At 46.5% G+C, this 24,807-nt stretch overlaps 1 protein-coding gene across 1 annotated transcript in view; it reads left to right on the top strand.

Annotated features, from left to right (window-relative positions):
• LOC138546965 (sterol carrier protein 2-like) overlaps window positions 1–24,807 on the top strand; it is a 757,362-nt gene that overhangs the window by 351,539 nt on the left and 381,016 nt on the right. Inside the window, exon 10 of the mRNA XM_069642177.1 lies at window positions 11,965–12,112. Within this exon, the coding sequence (XP_069498278.1) occupies window positions 11,965–12,112 (148 nt within the window). The remainder of the gene's footprint in view (window positions 1–11,964; window positions 12,113–24,807) is intronic.

The raw sequence follows: 24,807 nt of genomic DNA, 5'->3' as shown, positions 1-24,807 counted from the left end.
ATTGACTGAACTCCCAGAACCCGTTTTGGTAGATGGAGAACTCTAATTCGAAGTAAAGAACATCCTAGACTCCAAAATCTCCAAATCTAAATTATACTATCTGGTTGATTGGAAAGGATACGGTCCCCAGGAAAGGTCTTGGGAACCCTCAGAATATGTCCATGCACCTCGTCTGGTCAAGAGATTCCATCTGAATCACCCCGACAAGCCAAAACCCCCGGAGAAGACACGCTTAGGAGGGGCCTTGAGGGGGGGTACTGTCATGATCACTGCTTCCAAGGAGCCAGGACCAGCCCAACGTCCTTGGAAGCAGGCCCCTAACCCTAATCCTAGGCACCAGCCGGTCCCCACGGGGACCTTTTGGACCTTGTCCTGGCGCCGGTGGCACCAGGCTCATCGGAATCATCGGTCCCGGCACTGGAAGCGCCGGGCTCATAATATGTGTGCAGATGTTTGGGTGGACTTACCTGCAGCAGACCATGCTGCTTACTTACCAGCCACTTAGAAGTCCTCTGTGAACAGGAACTACTTTCTTACCTGGGTGGGGCAGCTCCATTCCCTGGATTCAGCATGGGGAAAGCTTCTGGAACTGGAACTCTTTTTTTACCTAGGCGGGGCCGTGGAGGAAGACGCCTCATCACTCCAAGGCTATTTAAACCACACCCGATAGACGAAACGTGCTTCGCGTTATTCTGCATCTGCAGCAGAACGCTCACCGAGTCTGTTCCAGCCTTTCTTCTTTCGATCCTGACTCTGCAAGAATCATACTCACCATTCCTGTATCCAGTCGACAGCAGCACCTGCAGAGACCAGAAACAGCAGGTTAGCAAGGCAGTCTTAACTCGCAGTGCTTACTCACCTGATCCATCGGCTGCGGTCATTTCGGCACGCTGCACTTTCGCCTGTGAAGACAAAAGCATTGTCAATACTTACCGGCACTCCGTGAACTCTGGAATTCTTCACGCTGCATTGTCGCCTGCGGAGATAAAAGCATTGTATTTACTTACGGGCATTCCACGGACTCCGGCACTGCAAACAAACTTCTGAAAGACAAAAGAAGAGACATTAGACAGGTATTTGCTTACGCCCATCGCGCTCTTCACAATAGAACGCCTGCAAATACTCCGGTGCATCTTTAGCACGAACTACGCTGCAAGGGAAAAAAACAGCTAGAGCGCTTGCATTTACTCACGCATGTCCAGGCGCTATATTTCATCGTCCTCAAGAGTCCTGCAAGCATAAGGGGAGAAAAGCATCATACGAAGTCCTGTTCAATGTTAACGTGCCTTGCACCTAAAGACTCTAAAGACTATAAAGACTAAAAAGGTGTCTGGAAACTCACCGCTCGTGCGATTAACGACGGTAACGGTCCTCTGAGTCCAAGAGGCCTATGTTTCACCAGTGAAGGAACTGGCTACAGCGCCCTGCATCAGACGCAGATGGAGAGTCCAGCATTCACCTATCTAAGGTGAGCACGTTGACCTGGGGGCTCTACGGAGAAGCTTGGGAGAGAGAGGAAGAGAGACATTAAACAACCCAGACCATTAACCCCTATATTCTTTCACCTGCAGAAACCTTACCCTACAAGTTCGTCACACAGTGCAAAGAGGTTCGACCCCAGAAGCCCATCGAGTCCTGCACATCACCTTTCGAGTCAGACACCTTCATGCCACGACCTGCGCCTCCGTGGGAATCGGGTGAACGTTACAGCCTCTGAGAATTGGCACATCCTCAGGGGTCGCCAAAGCAACACTTTCCTCTAGCATGTTAAAGATCTGCAAGAGAGGACCCAGGTGTGATGCTGGAAATGCATCGCAGCGACAGGGCCTCCAAATCCTTGTCCTTTATTGCTTTTTATCATGTGTTCTGTCTTGTTTTCCGCACAGGAGTTCATGTGGGACTCCTGGCAGTGCAGCTCTTCCTGTATTTGGTTTGGTGAACAGACCCTTGGCATACCCTTATGACCCTCTACTCCTAGTCTATGTTTTTGGGCACCTGTGTGTGGCCCACAGAGCAGGGTATGGGTTGGTGGCAGCTCTGTGCTGAATTGACGGGTACCCTGAGTGTCCTCCATTTTGGGATGCCGAGGCCCTGCAATTGGAATTGGTGGATTCCTGATGGAGACAAGATGGCCCCCGTGGCCTCTTGTTTTCCATCATCTGTTACCCTGTTTCCCGAAGTCCCGGGAAGCCCTTACTCTGTCCCTTCCCTCTGACTGGCTGGTGGGTGGAAGTTCCATATATGGTGTTGTGGGGAAGTCCAGGCCAGACTGGCTGGAGCCTTCCCAATGACTGTATGTTGTTGGTACACCCGTGGGGTGGGACCTGGGTGTATGGAGTGTGTGACTAATACGCATTTCATGTTATGGGTGTCTAGTATCTGGTGTTTGACACAATGACTGAGACAGCCCTTCCCGAAACTGGTATGGATGCAGTGTTGAATGGCGCGGTAGTTGTCCGAATCCACATTCTGTGTTGTGAGTGTCTGGATGGATATGAATGGCCTGAATGCACTGTGCGCCTGACTGCCTGAATGCCCTCCTGAGTGATTGGTTGCCTGAGTGTGACCCAGCAGAGTGAATGGGAGATCAGCAGTATATCTGGGGGCTTCTCACTGTTAGAAATCGTTCAGAAGCTGAAGTTGATACTTGATGCTTACTCTCGAAGCCGAGCCGGAAGAAGAAGGTGAACCGCTGTTCCCTTCATTGTAATATGAAAGCTGCTATGCCTTCAAGAACTGATCCAAGAGAGGACCTGGCTAGGAGACCTCTTCCCGAGCTACAAGTGACCATCATGCACCAGCTGATCTTTGCCAAAGCTCCTTGGTAGACAGACCTGCGAAAGGCTGCTGACCAGAGACTGGGACCACCAAGGAGAACGAAGAGAAGCACCGGACAGCCGTCCAATGTAGCTGACCGGAGCCGCAGTGCTCCCTTTGCCCAAGAACATTTGATCCAAGGACTCCCTTGTTCATTACCGTCGACCGCTTTCATCCTGCTGGGGAAAGTCAAGGCTGCCGATGACCGAGGAGAATCCGACGAAGCTACCGAAGCCAGCCGTGGTCACATCCCGTTCGCCGATGCCAGACGCCGACAACCCGACGCCCTTGTTGGGCCAATGTTCTTCATTGACTCTCTGCGGCAACTATCGTCGTCGAGGTGCACCGCACGCCTCTTCACAGGACATTCACAGGCAGCAATCACCAATGGGGTGATAACGACAATGGAAATGAAAGCAATGCACTTGGTTAACCTCCTAGTAGAACATATCCAAAGCACAATTGAATAGGAACACTTTTTGAATTAGGGTAGATAGCACCCAAGTTAAGGTTTCCCCCGGCAATATTCCCTCAAGCGACAAGTGGATAGAAAGAGGCAGCTAACAGAATCAAAATCCGACCTTCCCTCACAAAATAAGAGGCTTTTGCAAAGGCCTAAAATGACACTCGGATTTTGATGAATAATTAATTATATGTGCGTTTTTAAATAATGATATGCATATGTTTTCTCACAGTATCAGGTATGTTATATCACTAGTAACCTTCAGGCAGGGTATCACAAAAGCATACAGTTCACAAAGCAAGTTAAACTTGAAAACCCAATGCAGCCGAATTCATATGTGGAAAAAGTTGCATTTACACTTTTTTAAGCTTTAAATGTTAAAAAACGTGTGAGTGGGATAGATGCACAGCATAGGGACAATATAGAAGTGAAAGGAGGGCTATAGATGAAGAATTGAGAGAAATTTGGAAGGTAGAATGAGGCTCGTTTTTAGGAAAATAGAGCAGTTAGAAAGAGAGAATCGGTTTTAAAAATGAAAGGCAAATTTTAATTAAACTAGATTATCTAGCCGATATTGTTAAAGAAAGCCACGTTACGTTCAAAGATTGATTTCGCAACGTCAACCTTTTCCTGCCGTGTTGAGATCTATGTGCGATTTACTTTCAATTATTCCAAATATGACTAAGGAGTTATTAGATGAGATGGTGCTAACACTAGACAACAGGGTGCACAGAGAATTAGAACAGTCTAGACAAGTTATCAGGGTATGGATAGGGTTGCTTAGAGAGTGGAACAAAGACAAAAGTCAAGATTGTGTAGACTAGGTGTTATGGGATGTGGGATACTCGCAGTCCGCTCTTAAATTTGGGATTGGGCACAGTCAACCGGGTTCTGGACTCCAGGGCTCGGGTCACCAGGTAGCGGCAGACTCTCCTAGCAGAAGAACAGCTGAGTCTGTCTGGTCACTGGATAATCAGCGTAGCTCGCTGGCAGAGTTGCAACGGGCATGCAGTTAGTGGGCACAAAGCCGGTCTGGTTTCAGGATGCTTCCCAAAGAATACCACCGCTTGTCCCTTTGGTTTTTTTGGGATCTTTGGTGGGGTTTCTAGATTGAGGCCTTGCTGGGATAGGATCAGCAAAGCTTTGGCCTTGCCGTGGAATCTGGACTCAGCTATGCTGTGGCTTTGCAGTGGGACCTGGAATCAAGCAGGATGAATGTAGAAGATCAGCAATGCAGGCGCAGGAAATTCAGGAAAGAGTGTATGTCTAGAGTTCTGTCAATCACCCTTTTTATAGATCATAGTGACATCATAGAATTATACTATAGGGCAGGCTTTGCTAAGTACGCCTCTAAACAGAATTGGTCAGGGGTGATGGTTATCGCCTTCCTATCCGCTGGTTGGGTTTCAAGAGCATGATGTCAGATTTATGATGTGAATTTTACAATGTCCAGAGCCTCCCACAGTTACTTTAGCTAAAATCTATTTTTGACATAAATGGCACATTTCTACAATTGTGGCATCATTACTAATTATATAAGCAGGTTACATATTTTATGCAGCACATGCCAGTCCAACTCTGCAGTCTGTATGACATAGTTTCGCCCTTCTAATAATTTTTGTTAATTTTTAGTGTGAAATATTCTGCCTTAAATTCTATAACTTTAACAGGTGTATGGATTATCATTGGGCATGTCGGTATTGATTTTCACATTTGCATTATGTACAATTTCCTTGGAATACCCAATCCTTTGCCATTTTGGTTCCCAAGGTGGCAATGAAGGCTACGCCATCTTAAATTAACCCCGACAGCATTACATTAAAACTGTTTAACTTTTTACATTCCTGTGAATTTCTGTTGCAAAAATAACCGTCTTCAGAGTTTCTTAATAAAATAGTCTTTTGAAACAAATGGGCTGGCCTTTGTCCTTCACTGAACCATTTTTTTCTCTTCAGCTCAGTGTGGGGATGGGGTTATCCCAGTTTGATTGAAGGTTTTATGGCCCCTTCCACTTCACAGGTTAGTGTCCCAGAACTTCCATTGTAAGAGGGCTCAGCCAAGGTAGAAATTAGTTATTGTGTGTTCTAGCATCTACTGTGGGGGCCTTCTGTTGCTGGTACCGCCCCCCCAAGTAGAAACCTGTTGGGTGCTGACATCCTCTCTGCAGCCAAAGCAGTGTAATTCCTTATTTTATTTATTTTTGTTATAAATCAGAATAAAGCCTGTTCAATAAGATCTTTCATATATATTTCACAGCACAAGCCCCTTCACATTACTAGATAATGGCAGTGCCTTATCCAACATACACTTTTAAACAAGTATTTTTCCTTTTTTGCACGTACATTTAAACATGGGATAACTGCTGCCATTTTTCTTGCAAATTCGGTTTGTCTATTCCCTCTGCATTTCCACATTGTTTTGTAGCCATAGTTAGTTTCTCGTATGCAGCAATTTGTTTGAACACAGATGCACTGCAATTGACATAGGCCCAGAGAGCCAGGGCCTTTTTGACGCATTGATCTTTGCTATTTTGTAGCCCAAAAGTAAAGCGTTTCCTGTGTAGCTGAAGTAAAGCTTCTTTTGATTCCTTCAGAACTGAACAACAGCCTGTCATTCAGGGATACTGCTCTTGTCTGCTAGAGCACAATGTGAAATTGGAGGGGCATGGCAAGGTCTCATTAATAAAAGTATGATGATGAGGGACAGAGGAAAAAGAGCATCAGAGCGACATCATTTTTAAATGTAAATATTTCCCTTTGTCAATGGGAACTTTGGGCTTGCAGCAAAGCAGCGCTGCTTTTTCACTCCCCTGCTTTTGTACATGTAGGAACACACTGGCAGGCTTTTTCAGTGTTCCCCCTTGTTCCATTCTGCCCAATATGGCATGATGGTGTGGCCATCTTTTTGTTGCTGCAAAACACATTTTTTGGTGTGAGGCAGTGGAGTTGAAAGGAGCCAGTGCAGCTATTTTGCTGTTTCTGTTGAAATGCAACCTGGTTATGGATGGGAGTACTGCTGAGTGGGTAAATATATCCCACACCACCATGTACTGGTCTCTCTACAGAGTTGCAGCCATCTTATCAGGGATACTGGGACGCATACACTCCGCCTTCGACTCATAATTGAACCTACTGACTTGGATGGCCTCCATTCCGCAGAGCATGGATGCTGAATATTGCCAGGGTCAAAAAAGGGTTCTCCCATTATGGCTTTGAGCACCCTTTGCTCCTTCTTAACCTCTGTTTTCTTAACTATCTTTCTTTTGGGGCTGGACTCTTCTGAGGATGTCCAGCTATGCACCTTTTCTGGGACCGGGAACCCATAACATCATTAGGCCCCTCTGTAGTGGCCCCTTTATCTAAGTGCTGGGATTTGGCCACACACTTCCCCTGAGGAGGAACTCTAGCCCCTGAAAGACCTTCTGGAGCAGGGGGGTTGCCCACACGATTAACAGTAATACCTGCAATACACCAGTCGAAGGCAGAAGCCAACACAGAGTTAAGATCCCATAATGCCCCATCTCCGGACTCCTGGCCGACCCTACATACCTCTCTACTCACTTCCTGTGGCCCTGGCCTCACCTGAACTTGCCTGCTAGGAATACCCTCAGAGGAACTACCATCCTCCACCACTACAATAGTGACTGCAGCCAGGCCCCCAGAACCTCCAGGAGCTGACATCATTCTCTCACCACCCCAGGGAAATTATGAAATGGAAAACAAAAAGGCCCAAACTTTGATTCCAAAGAAACCCTCGAGCAGAGGTTTCACCTGCCTCAGCAGGCCAAAGCCAAGCTTCAGCAGACAGGGCAATAGGCCGAGCAGGCCCGAGGCACTGAGGAATGGGTCATTAATGATGAGCACACCTGCTCTCTCTCATGGACCGTGCTGTTAATACTTACTTAGCAAGCACTTCCTTTTAAAGCTGCCAATTGTAGCCTCTACAACATGAAAACACTGGGGACTGTGTCCGGAATACTCTAAAACGCTGAAGCATTGTTAAATATTTCTCCCATGCAGCACCCGGAACACACATATGCTGACAAGTATGAGATTCCTTATACTAGTCCCTCTGGGCCGCGCCGGAACGCACAGGCTGCAAGCGTGTAGAAGAAAACCCCTTAAAACCCCTCAGGAGGGATGGTGCCTGGAGCACAATGAGACACTGCTGGGAACTGCCCAGCAGGTACGCTTCAGCGGCGAGAGGGAGAAAGAGGAGTGCGAGCCCCAACCACGCAGGTGTTTGCACTAAGTATAAACAGAGCGCTCCCGAGTGAATTCTCAGCATGCTGCAGAAAGAGTATTTCCAGTAGTAACAAAGGAGATTCAGCACACGAATACCCATTGAGAAGGATACAGTATACATTATAACCTAACACTTAGGTCAGAACAGAGAAAAGGAACGCATCAGCTGTGACGAGCAGCAAAGAAGAGGACAATGGACTACATGCTTAAAACCTTATAGTGTAGCTTGGACCCCCATTGGTGGAGAGGGTTGTGGCTGCCATGATGGAATCAATCCTTACTCAGGATGTTAAATTTGTTGTGCGTGTTTTAAAAAAAGCTTTAATGTTTAAAAGCATGTTTTAATTTCTTTGCTTCTGTTTTGACAGTTAATAAGTTAATGCATGCATAATATGAAGCCTCCTGTCTCGATAAAGAATGGTATAAGTTTTGTTTAGTTGCACTTGCTTGCAAACGTAAACGGCTCCTTTTCAGGGTACCCTTAGCCACCTCTTCTCCCTCTCTCATCTCTGATTGTCTGTCTGCCATCCAGGAGTGGTGTGCCACCAGTGATCTCTGCCTTAATGCCAATAAAACAGAAATTCTCCTCATCGGCACACCTACTCCCTCCTTTCCTGTCACTCTCTGGCTGGCCTCTTTTGGCCCTTCTGCTCCCACCTGTGAGGCAAATAACCTCGGGGTCATCTTCGACTCCACACTCTTCTTCTCTCCTCACATCTCTGACGTCTCTAAGAAGTCACACTAACAGTTGCACCTCCTCAGAGGTATTCTTCCTTTCCTCTCCTTCTCCCAGAAGCTCACTGTCTCCAGAGCTCTGGTTCTCTCTAGGCTGGACTATTGCAACAGCCGCTTTCTAAACCTGCCTTCTTCTTCTCTCTGCAACTCATCCAGAATAGGACTGGGAGACTTGTCCTTGGCCTCAATCCCAGGGATCGTATCTCTCCAGGTCTGAAATCTCTCCAATGGCTCCCAGTGGCTTCAAGGATTAAGTTCAAAACATAATGGTTGTGTTGAGCTATCCCTTGATAGTGCGCCGAAAAATAATGGAATGGCAAGTAGTGATGATTAATCAATTCCTGTTTATTTTTGTGATGTTAGAGCCTTTGTGGATGACACGTGTTTCGGCAGAGCTGCCTTTATCGAATCCAGGCTATATAGATAGCTCATAAGTCACTGCATAATGCATAAAGGTGCTGAAGTTCACAGGGATGAATCCCTCCTGATACAAAGAAGTCCTCCGTATGTCCGAGTGTCCCCAGTTCAAAACACTCTGTATTGTCCACAAGGCCGTTTGGGGCCAGGGGGCTCAATACCTTCAGCTCCCCTTTCCTAAATATCTTCCTTCTCAAGCTCTTCGTTCATCCACCTCCAACTCCTTCAGGGTCAGTCGCTTGGGGGTAGATCTTTCTTCGGCTGGGGCCTCCCTCTGGAACAGCCACCCTGCCTCCCTGAAACTTGAGGAGAACCATCTCCGGTTCCGGAAGCACCTCAAAACCTTTCTCTTTGCTTCTGCTTTTTCTCTTGCCTTCCCCTGACCTGACTCCTGGCTGTAACTGATACTGCCCTGGCTACCTTGCCACCCCCTGTTCTCTGGCCCTGTCACCTCCCCCGCCAGTCGCATACCTGCACTGCCCTTCCTGGCAACCCATGCACTTGGGTTCTTTCCCACTATCAGCACCTGAGATCTGCACTTAACCTTGCACTTGCCACCTGCTGGCCGTACCTTACTTATTGTTATTTATTCTGTTATCCCATGTACTTGCACTGTCACTGTCCCTCCCCCTTTCCCCACACTTTCCCACGTCCCCCTTCCCATGCACCTGCGACATCTATATGACACCTGTTATAGTAGGATCGTTGTCTTTCTTCCCTCTGTTCCCCGTTCCTTGCCTCGTCGCGCCTTGAAACACTTGTGTATAGGCGCGTTATAAATGCCATATCATATCATAATGTATTGTGACTGTAGAACTGCATTGGTTCTCTGTAACTTTTCTTCTCGAAGTAGCTATACCATTGCTTTCAAACTGTTATGGTGTATATGTGACATTGTATTGTGATACCTCACTGATTATTCAAATGACACGCTAGCCAGTATTATGTTTGCATCAGTTTGTACACTCGTTGTGCGGAGATGTCTTGCAATTAATTTGAAAAAGAAAATGTGCAGGCTCCCAGGCAGAAGGGACGGTTTACAGGGGACATTTTTTTTTTAAAAAAAAAAAGGAAAAAAAAAGCACCGGCTTGACTCTTCTCTTAGTAAAGGGATGCAAGCATGTGTGGGTACAGTCAGAAGTCCAGACTTCCCCACCCTTATGGGGGCTAAGTCCACGAAAATCCCTTATACATTCTCAACCCACAAGACAACAATTTACTTGTTTTGTTTGGGACTTCCACCCCCAAACACTAAGGCTGCCACCCTTAAGCACAAGCTCGCTCTACCATAAGAGCAACCACACCACTCTCACCAACATAAATCCTGTCAAACCTCACACCATTCTAAACTCTATCTACTCCCAAACTGAAAACACACAAGACCACATGCCATGAACTCCACTGAAACTAGTCGCATCCCCACCACTTCTCCTAAAAGAACAAATAACAGAAAGAAACAGATAGAAAATAGACTCTCAAAAACAAAGAACACAGAAAACAATGCACTGCAAGGGGGCAGTGTGTAAATCTGCACACAAGCAAGGGTTAGCTACTTCACATGCTTGTGTGATCTTCAGTGAACGTTTTACCATTGCTTCTAGTGTCACTAATACTTTAGCACATCTCACCCATAGAAGAATACATTGTAGTAAGTTACAGTAGAATAAAAAAACGGGTACAGACATGGATGTCAGGGAGAGAAAGATTGACAGAGAGTTAGAGAAAGAGAGCTAGAAAGAGAGAGAGGCTGACAGAGTGAGACTGATAGACTGACTGAGAGCAAGAGAGATTGACTGAGAGACTGACCGATAGTGAGAGACTAACCTAGAGCGAGCGAGACACTGAGGGAGCGAGCGAGACACTGAGGGAGCGAGCGAGACACTGAGGGAGCGAGCGAGACACTGACGGAGCGAGACACTGATGGAGCGTGAGAGTGACTGACAGACGAGACTGACAGGCACACACACAGAGGCAGAGAGAGACAGAGAGACCGAGACACAGAGACATAGACTGAGAGACGGATTGAGACAGATTGATTGAGACAGACTCAGAGAGACTGAGCGAAAGACAGACACACTGACAATCAGAGAGATATACCTAGACAGTAAGAGTGAGAGATTGACCTAGAGTTAGAGGGAGACCGATAGAGATAGTCTGACTCGGAGACTTAAGAATGTGAATGATAATGAGACTAAAGGACATAGAGTGAGAATGATGGGGAGACTAAGACAGAGATGGAGACTGATAAATATTTGCAGGGATGAGTAGATGATCAAATCCAAGAATTTGCGCTCTCTCGACTGACATGGGCTCATCAAAGGGATTTTTTGTAGGAGGCAAGGACTGTATGACAGCTGTACCACCGCAAGCATCACAGATCGCGCAGCATGATTGTTCTCATCCGGCAGATGAGAGAGTTGACCTAAGACTAAGACTTCGACTTAAAGCTTTTAAAAAGGTTCGGAAGAGAGTGGTGATCAAAAGGATAGCCAAGAGCACCATGGCTTGCTCAGCAAATCTAGTAAAGAGAAGTAGGCAGCAAGATCTCAGTACAAGAGTCTGGTTAGAATGTTTGTTTTGTGCCAGGGAGTCACAGAAGGTGGAGGACAGTGTGGACCAACAGAGAGGCAGTGCACTGATGAGGAGAGGAAGGCTAGGTGAATATAGTTGCCACGATTGTGCTCAAGATGGTTGTGGTGGGTGACTAGGGAGCCGTACTTACAGTAGATAGAGGCAAGTTCAAGACTTTGCATTGGTACTGTTTGCGAGGATGAAATCACCCGCGAGGATGATTCTAACATCAGTGTAGAGGCACTGAGTGTTCGGTCATCATCAAGGATATTGCATTGAAGGGAGAACAAACAATGTTGCTTTGCTCAAAATGTTTACCACCTTCCAAACCTTTGATAAAACAATTGTTTAAGGCTGCTTGGATGCCAATGTAACAAGATTAAATCTTTTTCAATAGCTGGGTAAATAGATGAGTGCTTCAGTACATAGATTTTGGAGATGATATACCGTTTTGATGTATGTTGTATTAACCCTTTAAATACCAAGGTCGAGTATGCTCGTCCTTTTTGTATAGACTTGTATAATAGCCTGGCACTTATATGCAGTCTAGATTTTACAGTTTGTAATTGTGCTGTTAATTTAGTATAGAGGTTTTTCAAGTAAAATATAACTGACAGGAATAGACATGTTTCTGAGTTCTAGTTACTGGCACTCCTTAAGGGATCCATCATGATGAATTACTTTATCACAGCTCATGTATGTATTTCATTTGAATAGGTTGGGTTTGATATGAGCAAAGAAGCTGCAGAAAAATGCTACAGAAAATCTGGCATAAAACCTGAAGATGTAGATGTGATTGAACTTCACGACTGTTTCTCTGCCAATGAACTCATCACCTATGAAGCTCTGGGACTTTGTCCAATAGGTAAGGGTTTCTTGGACCAGATTTCCGAATCCTTGTGGTTTTCGGGAAAGGCCATGTAATTTTGAGCAGTATAACATGTAGAGAATCATCTTTGCTAAACAAACACCTCTTTCTATAGCTGTAGAATCTGTAAATATGTGTACACAATTCGAAGATTTGATGGGCAGGATCTAAAACCAGGGATATCTGAAATCACCAGGTAGGCAGGAGACACCTCTGGGAAATAGTAGTTATGTCTCTATGCTACTAATTGGTATGGGGTGTGTGATGTGTTGGAGCAACTCCGTCTTTTTCTTTGTGAGGGGTGGAGCTCTTGGGGACTGAGGCAACTCTTGTCGCTAACCAAAGGGCCCAGTAGGGCAGCAGAGCATGATTCTTGGGTGTGTTCCTCCCCTTATGCTTAAAATAACATTGTTTCATAGCCAGCACATGCGTGAAAGATTAGACAAGAAACTTTTGAGGAAAAATAAATTTCCCAGAGGAATGTGTGTGGCCGTAATCAGACTGCAGAACTGATCCATTATCACAAACCCTTCACCCACTAGCATGAATATTCATTAGGGGAAGGTAGAGCTGTGGAGAACAAGCAACTTCTTTACCTGCAGCAGGAGAGAAAGGAAGTAATCCTTTCAAATGGATTGCATCCTCCCATGTATTCCTCATCTTATGATATCTTTGTTTCCAGCTTCAGCTGCTTTGGAAAAATGTTTCTTTTGGTAGAGGGTGCTCTTCGTTGAGACGGTCGACTCAATGTCCCTTGAGGGCTTCCTGTCAGTAATCTGCATTCCTGGAAACTCTGGCATACTTGGAGGATCAATAGAGTCCTAATGGACCCTTCCTCACACAAGATGGCTGCTGCCCAGGATCAAAACCATAATTGGGCGTTTTCAGTCTAGTTTCCCTATTTCACCAGTAGAGGGACTCGCTGCTACTTCAACTTCTCTGACTTAGTCCGCTGCATTGCTACTTTGGTAGCTTGCTTCCTGAACTCCCGCATCGTTCCTTACTAGCCTCCCACTAGTTTCTCCACACCGGAGCTACGCTGCTACCAAACTCCAGACCTGCCTTCCCCCCGACCCTGGTAATCTCTTCACCTGCTTCTCCTCTGTCTCAAGCCGGAATCTTCCGACTACTTTATCTTGCTTCATTTTTGCCCGTCATCGCTCTCCAGCTGTTGTTATGGCTTCCTTGTTATTTATAGCTTTTCATTCTTTCTTCCTGCAGTCCCCGCCGGTGTAATTCCATGCCTGAGCATTCGGTCGATTCCCACGTGGACTGAAGTGCTGTGCAGTCGTGGTTGCCTGTGTCTGTCTATCTGCACGCATCTGCTTTGCCTTTCAACTGCTGCACTATTGACTCCTGATTATCCTGTCTGTCTGGTTACTTACTCCACCATGACTATATCTTTGGCACATTACCATCCAGTCTACTATTAGGATCTTTAGTCCATTCATCATTGGGAACCACGCTTCACCTTTCATTACGTGGATCCACAAAGTCTACACCTGGACTACAAACAGGGGGTTTTCCCCGCAATTTAGGGACTTTCTCCATTTCTGCACGACCTACTGTTTTCATCCTTAGGTCAGACCGGAACAGGGATTTTCCTACACTCTCCATTATTACCAGACTGCAACCTCAGGTTAGTGAAATTCCATTCCTAAAAAAATCCTAAAACTTCCATCTCATCGAGTACATATGCCAGACGCAGCGCCCATTGTTTCAGTTCTGTTTTTCCGTGAATGCGATTGCTTCAAGAATTATTGCACACTTAAGTTTTCCTCAAAAACGTTTCGAAAAAAGGCCTCGTCTTCAGCACCGAATACTCCAATGACGGGCTTCCCAAAGTGCCTAAATTGTGGTGCAAAGATTTCCATGATGGACCCGCATTAGATATGCATCTCGTGCCTAGGCATCGAGCATGTAACCGCCAACTGTCGATCCTGGCAGTCGATGACAGGTAAGGCCTTAAAAGAGCGCAAAGCTACGCTATCAGTGGGTAGGATTGTCGCCAAATCCCCGTCCACTCCTCTGAAATGTGGGTCATCCCACACGTTGAGAGATGCCTCTCCTCTGAAAAAAAGATCCAAAAAAATGATACCACTCGAGGAGCAGCCACTCCTCGTAGTCATCATAAAAATCGAAGAGAAGGTATAGATCACCTTCTTCCCCTTCTTCCTCAGATGAAAGGAGCATAGTCTGCCCGACTAAATCCTCCTCCAAAGATGAGTGGGAACTCTTTAGGAAGAAAATTTGCAAAATCTTCAAGGATCAGGCCCCGTCCTCATCGAAACATAAGAAAAGTGCCCATGCTACGGTCGATGACGAAGATGAGGCCAAGGCGAAACCCTGCATGCCCTCTAGCCAGGGTCATAAGCCTAAGACTACCCAAGAGTCTTCAAGTACTCGATGAGATGAGAAATAAACGAAGAATCTGTCAAGTCGAGGGTCAAGTCCCTCGAAGCACAAGAACAAAGTCAAGCCGTTGACGCCAGTGACATCGACGCTGATACAAAAGACATAGACGCTAACGGTACATTCATCGACCCCTTTACCACAAAAAAAGCCAAGAAAAGGGTTTTAAACCTTTAACTAAAAAGGATTTCTTTAGTTTAGATCGTTAACATCTAGATATGAGGGCTCTGAAACCTCAGATGATGCCCCTCCATGGGGTCTCTAATTGGATACCCCTAGTATTCAAATAAATACTAATATACCTGAATGTTTAATTTCAGAAGGGTTAGGGAGCTACATGACACCATACAGACAGCTAGTGGGGTAGACACCTCCCAAGAACTAGATTTTGGTAGAATTCCTGAGATGGAGTAGACCAACTCCTGCATTTGAACAAGATGCCCTAACTGACATATTCGTCAAAGGTCCTCAATATGACCCTATGCTACCATGTCATGCAGCACTTCAAAAAAGGGTTGTGGCTAACTGGGAGGCTCCAGCGTCCAGCCCTGCAGTAAACAAAAATCTGACAAATACAGGCCATCCAGTAGCGACCCTGGCTGCCTGTCAATACATGCAACTCCAGAGAGCCTAGTAGTACACGCAGCTACATCTTCCTCCAAGCAAGCTGCGCACCCAACCATACCCCTGATAGGGATGACAAATGCATTGACTATTGGGCAAAGAAAGTCTTTTCTGATAGCAGCATGGCTTTAAAGTCTGCTAATTCTACATGTGCCCTTGCGAAAGTTCATATTCACCCCTTTGGGACTGCATAGTGATGGCTGCTGATCAGCTTCCTGATCCTTATCAGGGATGGCAAGGAGGCCATGTGCGAGTTTCTGTAATCCGGTCTGGACACTGCTGACAGCGTCAGCAGGGCCAATGGCGGCAAGCACTGTCATATGCAGATTTGCTTGGTTGAAGTCAGCATTTGCACCTGATGTACAATCCAGACTCCTTAACATGCCCTTTGACGGCTCCCATTTATTTGGAAATAAGGCTGATGAAAGCCTTGAAAGGCCTTGAAAAGCTACAGACCTAAGTCCTTAAGTGGTGCCGTCAGGCAGCCACAGCCTTTTCACTCTAGCGGATCATCTTGGCGGGGTCGGTCTTTTCGCTACTACTCAGTTGGAAGAGCAAGAGGACAGGCTGGTCAAAGAGGACAGAGAAGATTCCCTCGTGGTGGACGAGGGAGAGGTGCAAACCCCGCCCAAGCAGCAGCGTCTTTACCATCAGCTGCTGCTTAAGCCCCCTCAAAACCACTCTGAGGTCTTGACTTATGACACCCAGGTGGGAGGCAGACTGTCACAGCATCTGAAAGAATGGCAAGGTATTACTTCGGATGCATGGGCACTGGAAACAGTACCCCATGGTTACTGCCGCCCCTTTATACAAAGAACTCGGATCATCCACAGGGAAGCCATTCGCTAAATGTTCCAGACCCATTCCCATTGCAGAAAATGTTGGCCCTGCTAGAGAAAGGTGCTGTGGTGGAGAGGAACAGAGGATGGTATTCTCCCCATTTCCTAATCCCGAAGAAGGATGGAGGACTGAGGACTTGAGATACTTGAACAAGTTCCTCAGGAAGGACAAGTTCAAGATGGTCACACTTTTGTCAGATCCTTCAGGCCTTCCAGCTCCAGGATTGGATGGTATTGTAGGACCTTCAGGATCCTTACTTTCATATGCCTATCCATCACACACACAGGAAGTACCTGAGGTCCGCCATTTGCGGTTCTCATTATCAGTTTCAAGTTCTGCCATTCGGGATGACCTCCTCCCCAAGTGTTTTCGCCAAGTTAATGGCAGAGGTGACATTGAGTCTCAGAAGAGGGAGGATTCACGTCTACCCCTACCTGGACGATTGGTTGATGAGGGCATGTTCACCCGAACAGACCCAGGAATATCTCAGTATCACCTACCACTCCCTCCACAGCATGGGCCTCTCCCTCAATTACAGGAAGTACCACATGATATCATCTCAGAGACTCCAGTTCATTGGGACAGTCCTGGGTGCATCTTTGGGAAAAGCACCACCACCCGAGGTGAGGGCTCAAGACATTCTGCAGATGGTCAGCAAGTTTCACAGTGCCCAGCGTCTTCCGGCCTTGGACCTTTTGTGGTTGCTCGGCCTCATGGCATCCTGCATTTTTCTGGTGCCAGAGGCTTACCTGAGAATGAGATCCCTTCAATGGGCTTTCAGGATACAGTGGTACCAATTCTCAGGCAGGGTGTTAGACCTGCTTCAGATTCTGAGCACACAGGACCTTCTGTGGCGGGCCGATGAGGACAACATTCTGAAAGGAGAACCTTTTTGGCAACCATGGTCGAGATGAGGGTAGTGAGGGACTCCTCCCACATGGGATTGAGAGCCCAAGCCAATGATCTGACAATCCACGGTCGTTGGTCTCCATCGAAGTCCAAAATACACATCAACCTTTTGGAGCTAATGGCAGTCAGACTAGCGCTTAAGGCCTTTTTGCCCTCTGTATGGAGAACAAATGTCCTGATAATGACAGACAACAGAGTGGCCATGTACTACCTCAACAATATAGGAGGCGTAGGGTCACTAGCACTGTGCAGAGAAGCAATGCAGCTATGGTTCTGGGAAATTCAAGAAGGAATCTCTCTATCAGTAGTTCACCTAGCCAGAGAGGAGAACACGCAGCGGAAACTCTGCGCAGGCGGAGCACAGTCTCCCACGAGTGGGAACTACCTCAGGAAGTCCTTCAAGAGATCTGCAGTCTTTGGGGAACCCCTCAAGTGGATCTGTTTATGACCAGTGTCAACCAGAACTGCGAACTGGTATGCACCAGGGGATTTCCTCCATGAGGAGCTCTAGGGGACTCGTTCATAGTGGACTGGGAGTTTTCATTCCTGTACAGGTTTCCACCAGTCCCCATCATTCCTCACATGATCAGGCGGTTGAGAAAGTTCGGGAAATCCATGATCCTAATTTGCCCGGTTTGGGCCACGAGGACGTGGTACCTGGGCCTTCTGGACATGTCTTATCTGCCCTTCAATAAGTCGTCCACTAAGAGTGGACCTTCTCTTGTGAGAGGAGGGTCAGGTTCCCCATCCAGAGGTCAAGACACTCAGCCTTTGTTAGGCAGAATTGTATGCAGTACCCTTTGGGAACACCACACACAATTAAGACTACAAGTGACAGTACAAATTCACCTTTGGTACAAGCCTGTACTACACAGTAAAGTGGTAGCGATGGCTGAGCAGCCAGACTTATCTCAAGAGCAAGTGAGCAGTATCAATAGTTACACAAAGGACAGCAATTACTATGATTCAAACAAACACTGACTCAAGGTTTCTGAGTAAAAGAATATACATTTATTTACACATCAGTTGTAAAACATTTCACTAAAGTAAAGCAGTTTAGAAATCTTAATACACCACACCACTCCCAATAGATTCTGGACAAGTTAAGCTCAAAAACGAAATGTGAGCAAAATGCCACTCCAATAATTTAAAAGGGAGGGAAAGACAAAGTTGGACAACAATTGAGCAGCACCAACAGGTAAGTAAGCAGGGCAATCTAGAAAGAGGAACTACAGTGATGGAATCAAATCAAAAAGTCTTAGGGCCGAACTCAATAGGACGAAAGTATTTTTTGCTCAGCATCACAGAGTTCAGACTAGTTCGCGGTTAAGTCTTTGCCAAGAGTTACGGACGAGTTCGGTCGGCAGAAAAGTTAGTTTAAAGAGTAGAGCAGGACAAGCCCTCGGATTGGCGAAAGGTTTCACACACCTTCACCGCGGCTGGACGAAACGAACAACCGGATTCGCACAGTACCTTAAAATGGACAAGCGGCTGTAGCTGACGCAGATGTTCCTGGCAGGTCCTGCAGGCTCACGGTTCCTGAAGCGACTGTCAGAATGACACGAAGTAGGAAGACTGGAGGGTCCTACACTTCCCAGGGAAGAAACCAGCAGCAGAGCAAAGCAACAAAGAAAAGGGTGCGCTCCTTAAAACCCAAGCAGGGTCCGACCTTCCTGGCTATCCGGCCCACTGTAGCACTGCACAGCAAATTCGACCAGAGGAGGGAGGCCTGGCTTGGAGTTTTGGTGAACTGGTTGGTCCCACCAGCTCAAGGGGAGAAGATTCCTTGAAGATCTTCCCTGTCGATGGAGTATGAAGATTCAGACCTGCAGCAGGGCTTCACCGGGCAGTTCAGTCGTTGTAGGGGTCCCTTTTCTGTCAGCTCCTCTTCGGTTCTTTCGTTCCAGTGGCGACTCTGCCTTTCCAGCCCCAGAGACCTGCTTTTTATGCAGTTTTCCCCCATTCACACAGCCTGGCTGCCAATCGCACAGCAGGGTGGCTGTACCGCCTGGACAGTCACCACAACCAATCAGATCAGAGTGCGACATGGGTCTCCAAGGAGACCCTGTGCAGGGAGTCCTAAACCCCTCTCTCACATCCTGCCCCCCCCCCAGACCTACAGACGCCTAAGGAGGGCATCTGTGTAGAATCCCGCAAAAGGACGGTGAGCGAAGGAACCAAACCTGGTTTGGCGCGCAGAGAAAAACACGAGAAAGACATTTTCAAAAGTAAATGGTGAATAAACCCAGCCGGAACCATATAGACAGGTATATAGTTTAGCGGATCTAAAGGGATGGTCTAGTTAAAATTTTTATTTAAAAAAAAGATAGGCCACATTAAAAAAAATATACTAGCATCCTCCGTTTTAAAACTTCCTATGTAAAATTTTGAGCTATTCAAGCTCAAAATTCGAAAAAGCAAGCACAGGGGCGCCGCCATTTTGTGAAATGGAGGCCCTCCTGTGCTGGCTTTTGCTTTTGCGGCACTAATGAAGGAAAAGCCAGCCAGCTGTAGTAAACAAAGTCTACCGCTGGGTGGCTTTCCCTTCATTAGTGCCGGGACTCGGAGGACGCGGACCGGAGACCAGAGCAGGAAAGCTGCAGCTGAATCTCGGTAAGTGCTATTTATTTTTTTTACAAAAAATAAGCACTAGCTGCGTTTTTTTTTCTAAGTTTTCCGGGCTGGAGGAGCCCGGAAAACGTAGAAATAAAACCGCTGCTTTAAAAACGTTGTATTTATGTTTGCGGTCGCTTTTGAAGCGACCGCAAACATAAATAAAACGTTATTGTGTTGGAAAACGCTGCGGTTTTAAAACCGCAACGTTTTCCAACACAACCGCGTGTGTTTCTGTCTGCTGTGGCTATCACTTTGGGTCTCCGGTGCTCCCAGGGGAGTGAAAGCCACAGCAGGCAGAAACACACGCGGTTATGTTTACATGCCGCATAGTGTTTTCTACCTGCAGCTGATTTCCCATTTGGGGCTCTCGGGCTCCCCGGGGGGAGCCCGAGAGCCCCAAATGGGAAATGCTAAATGCTGCGTTGTCTGCCTAAATCTGCTTTCCCATTTGGGGCTCTCGGGCTCCCGTGGGGAGCCCGAGAGCCCCAAATGGAAAAGCAGATTCAGGCAGACACAACGCGGTTGTTATCCGCAATGCCGCGGGGATACACCCCGTGGAGAGGCCGAGAGCCCCAAATGGAAAAGCAGATTCAGGCAGACACAACGCGGTTGTTTTCCGCAATGCCGCATTGTCTGCCTGAATCTGCTCTTCCATTTGGGGCTCTCGGGCTCCCCGTGGGGAGCCCGAGAGCCCCAAATGGTAAAGCAGATTCAGGCAGACACAACGCGGTTGTGTTGGAAAACGCTGCGGTTTTAAAACCGCAGCGTTGTCCAACACAATAACGTTTTATTTATGTTTGCGGTCGCTTCAAAAGCATTGTTTCTGAGACGCTGAGGTACAGGGATTGGTACCTCCCGGATGATCTAATGGATCTATTGCTTTCGGCCTGAAGGCCAGCAACAAAATCCTTATACAGCTGCCATTGGAACAAGTTCTGCAGCTGGTGTAGGGAGAAAGATGCAGATGATTTTCAATGCGATACACCTACCATGTTATCGTTTCTGCTACATTTGGCAAATCTGGGGCTCCAGATTGAAACAATCAGTGGCTATCTAGTCGTGCTTTCCATATTCACGCGCACCTTGGAGGAAGCATCCTAATTCAAACTACCATTAATAATTCAATTTCTTAAAGGACTCTCAAATGTGTTTCCTCCTACACCATTCCTAATACCAACTTGGGACCTTAACTTGGTTTTAAAGTTTTTGACGTGCACTCCTTTTGAGCCACACCATTCCTGATCTTTAAGGCAACTAACTTACAAAACTATTTTGTTAGTGGCCTTAACATCAGCCCGCAGTGTGAGTGAGTTGCAGGCATTATCCTGTAAACCTCAGTTTACCACGTTAAGGTTGTCCATAAGGTCAAACCCTCTTTACTACCTAAGATTGTATCGGATTACCATTTAGCACAGAAAATTGTGCTTCTGGCCTTCTATCCTCTCTCTCAACCTGGCAAGGAAGAGGAAAGATTTCATAGACTAGATACGAGGAGAAATGTAAACTTTTATGTTTCAAGGATGGCAAAGTTGCAACAGCACGACTAACTTTTCATTGGTTATACAGGACATAAACTAGGTCTGTCAGTTATCAAACAGACTCTATCCAGGTGGATCATACTAGCTATTTTGGAGTGTTACAGGCTAGCTGGGAAAGATTCATCAGAAGGTTTAAGGGCTCATTCCACTAGGGGCATAGCAACCTCCTCTGCCCTTCAAAAGGGAGTTCCGATGAAGGATATCTGGGAGGCAGCTACCACTATCAACACGTTCACAAAACATTATTGTTTAGACACCTCTAACAATGAAAGAAGATTTGGGAAGACAGTTCTATGCTCCATACTTGTCCCTACTCAACAGTGAAGCATGAACTTGGACAAACAAATCAGGCTCCCTGTAGGGAATTGGATAGCCTGGAGCCTGCGGCTTCCCACTAGGAACCCCGAAGAGATCATGAAGGACTGAAACCTCTACCCACAAATCCATTGGCTGGGTGTGCCCGAATACACAGGAGAGAGGTTGACTGTGATAGACACTTAGCCCGTTTGAGAAGTGGATAGCTAAGTCGTAGGTAAGCTAGTAGGGCTAGGTGAGCAAACCTCAAGCTCCCTGAATGGAATTGGATAGCTGAAAGTCTGGGCCTATGCCCTAGCATCCTCATGGAGAGCAAGATGGAATACATACTTTACCCACAAATGTAGTGGTTGGTTGGTGAGCTATTCCCAACTTTACCCCCTTATATAGTGTGGGTGAACACTTGGCCCAACAGAGCAGTAACAATTAAAGATACGATCAGCAGCTGGGATTGATTTGGTGCCTGGAGAGAGGGAGAGAAGGAGGGGAAAGGAAAGGAAGGAGGAGAGGCAATGCAGACTCTGGGACAGGATCGTAAAATGAGCTGCATGACAAGGACCTCCAGGTGAAGGTGGACAGAATACTACTCGGTCAACTGATGGAGTAATGGTTTTTCAACTGGGAAACCTAAATCAAAGGAGCCCTGGTTACTGGGCGTACTCCCAGGAACATAGATACCAGAGGAGCTACTTGTGATGTTTGTTTTAGACTAGGGTCAGACATTTATAGGATAGGTTTTGGCATCTTTTGCTGGCCAAATGATTTGTGGCTTTCTTCTTTAGGAATTTGTGTTGGTGGTTGTTAAATTCTTGCTTTGCATTAAAATATGCTGCCGTCAGAGGGATGTGGGTTTGTTAAGAAATGGATGTTGCATTTGTTGCAATCAAAAGTACATCTCCAGGTGTGAGGGCAATCCCTATCAGACACCCTACGTTTTATGTTGCCACTTCCTGTGCACAGTTTTCTGAAGTTGACCCCATGCCCTTTAGGGATTTTTCCATCCTGACTTTTTTTTTAAAACTTTAAATAAAGCTGGATAAATATACTATATTCCTCCTTTTAACTACCACTAATCAGGTTCTCCTAGGCTAGAAGCAATAGCTAAATCGCTCCTAGCAATTTTGAACCCTGTATGTATTGCATCTTATCTCAGTGGTTTGGTCCCATTGCATGATGCTGATTCTCTTTTTTCTGCTCTTGGAGTCAATATATGCACATAGAAAAGCATGGTTCATTATTAAGATGGGCTGTGAACAGGTGGGGTTACCCAGCACCCTCTGGTCACATCTCACTGTTCTCTTATCACAATGGAAAGTGTAGGTAGTATCTTCTCCACCGAGACAATGCACGCGTTTTTGCCGCATTAGGAGAAGCAACATTTTGCAAGCCCAATCCCCTAGCAGTGGGACCATGTTTGCTGCTTGTGGTGCTAACAATAGCTGGCCTTTTGGTGCCCCCTATTCTACTCCCTAGGTTACACTGTATTCTTGCTATAGAAAACCTCTTTTGCAGCCTACCTGCACTTTACTCTGCTGTAATGTAGTATCTTGATCCAACGCACCTCTAGGGCTACTATACCTCGGTGTCAGGGACCCTAGAGACTGGGCATGTTATTTTCCTTGACAGGATGCTAGAAACCTGGGCGCTGGCCCTGATAGCATCTGGGAGTACTGGTTGTCTCTAATGCATCTCAGCCTCTTTCTTGTTTCATAGATCCCAAGAATAGGAACCTTAATTGAAGCTCACAAACACAGAACTGCATGGACAATACATTTTCACAACCAATTTGGTAAAAATGAAACTGGGATGAATGTTTACAAATGTGACATAGTGGTGGCCATAGTCTTGGCATTAGAAGGGGCAGGTTATCAAAGGCATGATCTACCATGCAGCCAACATTAAGAGCCAATTTGTGGCATGCACATTTGCAGTCCATATACTGTAGGGGTGTGGTATGTGATCACTCTATGTCAGTGCTCACAGAAATCTTGCAGCAGCATTCTGAACGCCATAACAGAATCAACATTAATATGTTTTGAAGGTCTACAAGAAATAGTACTGCACCACACCACTATGGAAAGAAATGTCCAAACCCTCAGAGTGCAAGACAATATCTGAATAGTGTGTAAATAACTGGTACATGCTAGATCTGAAGTTTACATGTTGGTAAAATTGGAGGAACATGTTTGGTTTATGTCAGGTGTAGTGTCTACAAATGAAGGAGTTACGCATTCATAGAATGGTTAAGGCAATGACATTTACCCTTACGCCATTGCCGCGGAGCAATGGCTTAAGGGTAAATGGTGTAATGGCGTGTTAAAATAGGCCTCCATCCTCCCCATGACTATTACTTTTTCTGATGCCATGCAAGTAATAAACCAAGTTCATTGCCACAAGCCATGCAGCCCTGAAATCCTTATCTGCTAATATATTTGGCATTCAAACTGTGCATTATTTTCGCCAGAGTCTGCTCCGGCACCTGCTGCGTACCGCATGAGCCTGGGGTTTACTTCCTCACTGGCGATGGCTCACTTGCGGTATAGGTGGTTTTGTAGGCGTTACTTATCGCTGTCCCCCCTCCTCTATTTAGCAGGACTCTTCGACCATACGATGGGTTGCAGGTTGGGGACCCTGTTGTTCTTGTTCCCGGGGCAGCTGTGCGCTGCCATGTTTGATGGCCCCCTTCCATAACGACAACACGTTATGTCATGATTAGGGACAACGGATTTGAGCCCGAAGACGTGGTTAGGCAACAACCACAACGTTGCCTCGTTTTGATTCCCATACATAAAACGCCAGAAATCACAGCATTGTGTGCATCTCAACGTTCTTGTTGCCACACGCTCCTTCCTGCCTACTTTTTCTCTGCGTATCTTTCCTAGATGTTTCTAGTCTATACACCTCCTCTGAATCCTTGTTTCGAATGGATTGTGGCCTCCCCCGTATTCCTCATCTTATGATATTCGTATCCTGCCAGCTTCGCTGCTTCCGAAAAAAAAAAAAAATCTCAGCAGAGGGCGGTGTGCACGAGGCCGTGGCGTCGATGTCCCTCAACGGGCTCCGTACCGTGTCAATGTCACCATCAGTATAAATAGCTTGTGCCGCGCCCGTTGGCTTCAGTTCCGTTTTTCCGATTGCTTGGCTCTCGAGAACGGGCCGCTTCGAAGGTTTCTTCAGAAAATGTCGTCTTCTTCCATCCCTTCTACTCCCAAGACGGGGTTAAAAAATTGTATCGACTGTGGATCGAAGATGTTGATTACAGATCCTCACCGCGTTTGCCTTTGATGCCTAGGTTCAGACCATCGAAACGGCGACTGTGGCTCCTGTCAGTCGACGACGGAGAAGGCCCTTCGTGAGAGGAAAGGTAAACTGGCGGTGGGACGGGAAGCTTCCAAGGCCTCGTCGAAGGCCTCATCAAAAAGACATAGGAAGTCGAGC

Source organism: Ambystoma mexicanum, chromosome 1q (genome assembly GCF_040938575.1).
Source record: "Ambystoma mexicanum isolate Mex_15411 chromosome 1q, UKY_AmexF1_1, whole genome shotgun sequence".
Taxonomy (NCBI): Eukaryota; Metazoa; Chordata; class Amphibia; order Caudata; family Ambystomatidae; genus Ambystoma; species Ambystoma mexicanum.
This window is presented reverse-complemented; position numbering and strand designations above follow the sequence as displayed.